The sequence below is a fragment of the Adiantum capillus-veneris genome, unplaced genomic scaffold (assembly GCF_014529385.1).
Source record: "Adiantum capillus-veneris isolate H3 unplaced genomic scaffold, ASM1452938v2 Hic_scaffold_313, whole genome shotgun sequence".
NCBI lineage: Eukaryota > Viridiplantae > Streptophyta > Polypodiopsida > Polypodiales > Pteridaceae > Adiantum > Adiantum capillus-veneris.
The window spans coordinates 165,843-173,326 of record NW_028221429.1 but is presented as its reverse complement, the minus strand read 5'-3'; the positions used below and the strand labels follow the sequence as shown (position 1 = coordinate 173,326).

The 7,484-nt window shown below is 43.8% G+C and overlaps 1 protein-coding gene and 1 pseudogene across 1 annotated transcript; one reads left to right on the top strand and one right to left on the bottom strand.

Moving 5' to 3' along the window:
* Positions 1–5,620: 5,620 nt before the first annotated feature.
* Positions 5,621–6,509, bottom strand: LOC147417237 (uncharacterized; annotated as a pseudogene).
* A 29-nt stretch (positions 6,510–6,538) lies between these two features.
* LOC147417236 (uncharacterized) lies at positions 6,539–7,023 on the top strand. The gene is made up of 2 exons (XM_086507783.1): positions 6,539–6,773; positions 6,857–7,023. The coding sequence occupies exons 1-2, from the start codon at positions 6,539–6,541 to the stop codon at positions 7,021–7,023; spliced, it is 402 nt and encodes a 133-aa protein (XP_086363909.1).
* The last annotated feature ends 461 nt before the right edge of the window (positions 7,024–7,484 follow it).

The following is a 7,484-nucleotide window of genomic DNA, read 5'->3' as shown; positions in this document are numbered from 1 at the left end:
TTATTTCCAAATTTTAAATATCTTGACTAACCACTAACGCTTTGATATTTTTCCAAAATCAATGCTTTCTCACGGTTTAGTGAGTCCATATTTAAGCTTCTCTATTTCTGCGGTGACTTGTTCTTTATGGATGCAATTGTCAAACTCTCTCTATATTCTCTCACACACTATTCTATTTTCCTTCAATCAATTTCCTTATTGCCTCTCTCTCTCTCTCTCTCTCCTCTCTCTCTCTCTCTCTCTCTCTCTCTCTCTCTACATATGGGAGATGGAATTTCAAGATTTTTTGCAAGCACCATTAGTGTCAAACAAGGATGCCCACTTTCCCCAACCCTCTTTGGGCTACTCATTGATGAATTGGAATGCATTGTTCTTGATTTTATGCAAGAGGAAGGCATAGAAGAAGTTAAGATCGGAAATGCGGTGATCATGCTTTTGCTTTATGCCAATGATGTAGTGCTCTTGGCACATACCTTAGAAGATGGTTCTTGATTTTATGCAACAAGAAGGCATAGAAGAAGTTAAGATCGGAAATGCGGTGATCATGCTTTTGCTTTATGCCAATGATGTAGTGCTCTTGGCACATACCTTAGAAGATGCACAAAAGCTTATGAGTGTCTTGGAATGCTTTTGCCTACGTAGCGGGCTGATCGTAAATGGATCCAAAACCAAGGTTATGCTTGTAAAGACCCTCAATGATGAAAATCCATGCATTGTATACAACAATGAGCAACTTGAAGTGGTAGATAGCTTCAATTACCTTGGCCTTGAGGTTCCATCCAATCATAGATGGAAGGATTGCACGATGCATCGCTTGGAAGCTGGAAAGAGGGCTTATTATACATTTGAGAACATGTGCAATGCTGGACAGATCAAGTGTTGGGATCTCAAAAAGTACCGCTTTGACACGTTGGTGACACCGGTGCTTCTTTATGGAGTGGAGGTGTAGGGTGGTAGCATCGAGAAGTCTACTTGGAAAGAGTTTGAGAATGTCCAAAAGCGTTTTTCTCACCAACTTCTCCAAGTCAACACACAAACACCCTACATGCTCTTACTTCTTGAGTCCGGATCGCTTCCCATTGAGGTCTTGAGCATGCAAAGGGTTCTGGAGTACATGCTTAAGACACAACGTAGCCCTTTGTATCGACTTCCTAGAATCGCATATGAAGCAAGTCAAAAGGTCCAAAAGATATGCAAGAGCAAAATACTCAGTTCGGGGTGGATGCTTGACATCAAGAAATGGTTTGGAAGATGGGATGCATGTCACTTAGTCAATGATGCATCGATCGACTCCAAGTTAATGAGGCCTTCTTACAACACCAATGTATCACGGCTTGGGAGAAATCCAGAGGTTCTTGCTTCAGCCATTACACCACACACATTGCCCCAAACTAAAAATCTCTATTCTTCTCCGAACGAGGTAACCGAACCCATCCCTACATCCTTGAGCCCATCCCATTGAGTGCAATCCGCACCATTGCCTCCATTCGTCTTAGCTCCCATTCTCTACGTTGCGAGACAGGACGTTGGGGCACTGGTGAGAAGTCTCATCGAATTTGCACCTTATGCCCTCGTCAAAGTGCGAGAGAGTGAGTACCACACACTACTTGAGTGCTCAGTGTTTGACCACATTAGGTCCTCTTTTCCCCATATATTCAGTGATGAGCTCTCCCTACATACCTTCCTCTCCCAACCACGATATGGACTCTCTATTGGGACACTCATTTCAGTCATTTTTGAGCATCAAGAGTTACTTATGACCTCCACTCACACCACATGACATGTTCATTTGGTCCCATAGGTCATATTTGACCTCCAAGGACGATAATAGAACTATCTTTCTCTCTCTCTCTCTCTCTCTCTCTCTCTCTCTCTCACACACACACACACACACACACACACACACACACACACACACACACTATGCTATTCTCCTTCAATCAATTTCCTTATTGCCTCTCTCTCTCTCTCCCTCTTTAATTAATGTCGTGGAATTTTCTCTCTCTCTAACTCATGCCTGCACACATCAAGCCTAACATACACACACAAAATCTCAACAATCTCCTACTTGCTCTCTTTTTGTTTAACACTGCAGCAAGTAGAAACTTTCTCTCTTTTCTGCTTCTACTGTAGAATGAAGTCCTTCCTCTCCCTTCAACTCACGCACACACACACACACACACACACACACACACACACCACACACACACACACACACACACACACACACACACTATGTCAACATATGATATCCCTTAAGAGTGACGCTAAGTCACACAGAAAACATCCCTATACCTATAACAAAACATTTGTGAAGAAAATCAAAGAAGAGATAGACAAACTTAAGAAAGTGAAATTTATCTATGAGATAGAGCACATAGAGTGGGTATTCCCAAAAATAACGATAAATTACAAATGTGTATGAATCTTAAACAGGTACACACTGCTACGATCAAAGAGAACTTTCTCTTAGCCATCACAGAGCATGTGATTGAGAGAGTCGCGAGCAAGGAGGCTTAAAGATTTCTTTATGGATTTTCTAGCTACAACTAGCTTTCATTACCCCGGAGACCACACAAAATTGCTTTTGCCACAAAATGGGGCATATTTTCTTATTGGGTAATTCCATTTGGCCTAACTAATGCACTGCCACATTTTGAAGGCTGATGAGTCACGCATTCAAGGAGTATCTAAGAAAATTCTTAATAGAAATTTCGAACCTTCTAGAATGACATTGGCATGATTGAGAAGCAAGATTTGTTCAACACTAGCAAGTTCAATAGCCTTTATCTTCACCTGCTCTCACATTAGAGTTAATGGATGCAAATTGAATGCATTATTATTTCATTAACGTTGTATCATAAAAAATATAGAAAGTTCATAGATCCTATCGTCAAACATAAGAACAATCTTGTGGCCACATTGTCGTCCATAAATGGTTATGTGTCTAGCCATGGTTGACTGCAGGATGAGAATTTCAAACTCCAAGCAAACCTTTTTGAGAAATCATAAAAAAGAAGCAAAACCCCACAAGGTACATAGAACTTAAATTATAATAGAAACATTTAGCATCAGATTACATATTACAATCTATCTATCATTGTCTCTAAACGTCTAGAGCATTCCTTATGGAGAATTTAATCATCCACCCTTATATTAACTCCTTGATTATCCAAGGTTATGCTCCCTCCTCTGAATCACACCTTGTGGTCATCAATATTAAAGCCATGGTAGATGCTTGGACAAGTAAAAATGTGTGTGTGTGTGTGTGTGTGCGCACGCAGACAATGTTGTGGAGGGGGGGAGGAGGGTTTCTCAATACTTTATTATGGCAAGTGCTTCTAAGGAAGTTATAGAAGAAGTAGATTTGGTAGATCGTATTGGTAGGTTGGAGCCAATATGAACAATGTGTATTTGCAATCTTTGGTGCTAGATTGTACCTTATTGAAATTGGAGATAATTTTTTGAGTGACTGACTCCATTTTGTCTAGCTCGCAAAAAAGATATTTCAGCGTATAATCATGACACTTGAGAAACGAAGAGGAAAAGGAAAATATCCCTCACATCACATACTTGAAAATAATCGTTTTCATGAACTACGGACACTCTTAGAGTTTGCATGGTGAGTTGAAAAAGAGGAAGGCCCCAATCATGAGGACTCTGTGGACAAGGGCGGGAGAGGTGATGAACATCATAAGGTACTGTCAACATGAATGATAATCACCACTTGCATGCAACAGCTTGGCAATCACCTCTTATGCAATGCCTTCACAATCACGCGGCCCCATTTTTCAACGAGAACAAAGATGAAGAGTTTGTGTGTGTGTGTGTGTGTGTGTGTGTGTGTGTGAGAGAGAGAGAGAGAGAGAATGAGGTGGCCTTTCACAATTGCGGGATCACAGCTGAGGAATCTTTTCTCAAACACCAGCCTTTCTGGTCACGCATCAAAAATGACTTTGATGTGCCGATACCCTTGTTCAACATCCCTACCTCCACCTTCTTCTAGAGTTCCACAAAAGTAGGCCTGACTGTGCCACTGAGCAGCGAGCTCTACATGAAAGGGGTGTGCATGCTCTCAACCAATCTAGCCAATTACTCTCTCTCTCTTCTCTCTCTCTCCTCTCTCTCTCTCTCTCTCTCTCTCTCTCTCTCAGTCTCAGCGCCGCCTCTATAAGTCACTCACAATGCTCAAAAAACCTAGGTTTAGTGTAACCCCACCTACAAATTTTGAGATTTACCTCTAAATTTTATAGGTGAAGGTGAGAAAACCTCCAAATTTGAAAAAAAAAAGTGTAAATTGGTATAAAAACCTTCACATTTAGTGAGTTTACCTCTATTGTTTCTAACATGTAGGTTTGACAAGTTTTTGGGAAAAAGTTTTTTCGAGCAGTGGTCACTCACTCTCAGTGCCCGAGTTTAGTGAATTTTCAGTGTCATGTCTCTTGTTCACTCGTGGGGCTTCTCTCTGTCACACACTCTCAGAGTCTCAGAAGCAAGTCAGGCTCTCTCTCTCTCTCTCTCTCTCTGAAAAAACTTTAGAAAGAAATTTCAAAAACATCAAATACAAGCCCGTCCAAAAGACTCAAAAGTCCCTCAACGTCCATATTATTGATGGCTTCAACCACAGTGGCAATGCTTGTAGCATGTGTCTTTTAAGAGTTCTATGATCAAAGTCAAAATTCATGAGCCTTCTTCCTCTCCTGGCTTACGCACTAATTAGACACCTCTTCACTTCCTAACAGCACCTGGAACATTGGTACGTTGATTGTGGTTCTGCATATCCTCCTTGCATCTAAACCTCTGTGGTGGCTCCCAAAATCTCTTTGTTGTGTGGGATCTCACACTGACAACGTGAGACTGAATGGTGCATGAAACGCAGTACTGCATTTTAGCGTAAATCTTGGAAAGTGCATACCCATCATAAACAAAAGCATCATGCACATCTCATAGAGCACCTTGTTCAACAATTTTCCTTACAAGAAATCGCTTGACAGCCTTGTCCTTGGGCACACATCACCCACAATTGGAGCACCTGATGGGGTTGGTGTTGCCTCTTCCATGTTTGTTACGCCCACCGTTGCGACGCTTGACCATCATGACTACTTATGCCGCAACTGCTTCTACTTCCTCTTCGTCATGGAGATCTCTCTCTCTCTCTCTCTTTGTTTAGTGATATCTTTGGCTTATTCTGATTAAACACCAATTTCAAGTGTTGTGCAGCATAAGGGAAACCCTATGTTGACATGATAAGACATTAAACTTGCATTGTGTAGAGAGCAGTTAACATGATAAGACATTACCCTATGTTGACATGTAAGACATTAAACTTGCTGATAAGACATTAAACTTGGATTGTGAGAGAGCACTTGGACATGATAAGACATTACCCTAGGTTGACATGATAAGACATTAAACTTGCATTATGCTGCACAACACTTGAAGAATAAGCCAAGGATATCATTAAACAAAGAGAGAGAGAGAACAATCTACTCAACCGCCAATATGAAGTCCCTTATTATTAGCCCATCACCTGCAGCGCAAGCTCGCAACCTTGTTAAGAGACCTGGCAATTTAGATACAAGAGAGGACTAGCCAGTGCTTATAGTTGGAAGCTAGCGAGCTAGCCATGCGGGACGTGGCCACCATGACCGCCATGCCCCTTATTGGAGCTGCCGCCATGGCCCTTGCCCTGGTTTCCTCCAAGGGCGTTGTTATAGCCGCCCTTGCCACCTTGACCACCATGCTGATCATAAACCACAGCTGCCCTTACCGCCATAGGTACGTGGCCCTTGTCCCACCGGCTGCCAGAGGTGCCGCAGAGCCTAGAAAGAGGTTGACCTTCCTGCGATGGTGACAAAGCAGGCGCTCCCTTCTCTTCGCAGCCAGGAATGCGCTGCAAAACGTCCTCCTGAGATGAACTTACCGTGCTTTCACTCACAAGGAATTCATACGGGTCTACCATCGCTGGGTTATAGCTGTCTTCTTGGCATCCCTGAGTGTCTGGTGAGGCCAACTCCAAGGGCCGCTGCAGGCCGAAAGCAGGCTCTCTTCATCGCTATTACTGCGTTCGCGAGGCTCACCACTCGCATCACCATAGGCATGGCAAGAAGCAGCAGTGCCAAACCCTTGTTGCTACCCACATAGAGAGCTCGCCATTGCAGTACAGCTATGGCAGACTCAAACGCTACGTCTGACTGGTGAATACTTTGCTAAGAAAAAAACTCAACTCTCTCAAAGAGCGCGCGCCGGCGCGCGCTCTTTGAGAGAGTTGAGTTTTTTTTTTTGGAGAGAGAGAGAGAGGAGAGGAGAGAGAGAGGAGAGAGAGGAGAGAGGAGAGAGAGAGAAGGAGAGAGGAGAGAGAGAGATGAGAGAGAGAGAGAGAGAGAGAGAGAGACTCTCTCTCAACATACGTGGGGCAAATGGGCACTCATGAGCAGCCATGGCGAAGGGAGACTCTGCAAGATGCGCAGGGGGCAACCTACCCAAGAGTTCGACGAGTAGGCGGCCATCACTGAAGCGCGCGAAGGGAAGCCCGAGAATGTCTGGCCGTAGGGGCACTGACCTGTCTGGGTCCCACTATTACTCGCTATCGCCTCCCCTAACCATCTCTGCAATGTCCCCTGTTCGTGATGTCACCGTCAGGTCCTTGCTCACGAAGAAAACTCAATTGTCGAGTGCTCTCCCTTGCAAGCAACACTTCTTCAAATACCCTCAACCCCATAGGCAGACTACTGCCTCCATCCTTTCCCTCCTCTCGCAGCAGCAGACATGGAGTCCGTGCGTGATTTGTGATTCATACGTGCACCCTGTATTCTAGTTTGAGTGTGCGATGAGTGCAATTATGGCTCCTTCCAAGGGCGCTGCATCATCTGCGGAGGTGCCAGCATTTCTGATGCTTACTACTGCAAAGTGTACACCCAACAGGACAAGGATAGAGATGGTTGCCCCAAAATTGTGAACCTTGGCAATGCCAAAACTGATTTGTTCTATGAACATAAGAAGTATGGTTTCAAAAAAAGATAGGTCAGTGCACTCTTGCAACCTTTTGCTTTGTCGTGCCTTATGAGGTTGGGGGGTGCTGCATACATACAATTGAAATGTGTCATGCTTATTGTGGGCTATGATGGCATGTTCTTGCAGATGTAAGAGTGCAAAGAATGACACTTTTTAATTTGTGAGGTTTCCACTCGTTCAGATAGACAAAAAAAAAAGAAAGAGAGAGAGAGAGAGAGAGAGAGAGAGAGAGAGAGAGAGAGAGAGAGAGAGAGAGAGAGAGAGAGAGAGAGAGAGAGAGAGATCGTCAAGTGACTGAGGGCAATGCAAGGTTGCGAGAGCAGAAGCAGAAGCAACAGAAAGAAAGGAGAGGAAACCAGTAGAGATGCCGTCCAAATTGGATCCCTCAGAGATAGTGGAAGGGACGACAGCGACCTTGGCTTGACAATTCTGGACAGTGAGCTTGACGATAATGCAGAGGCCCTTCTAGT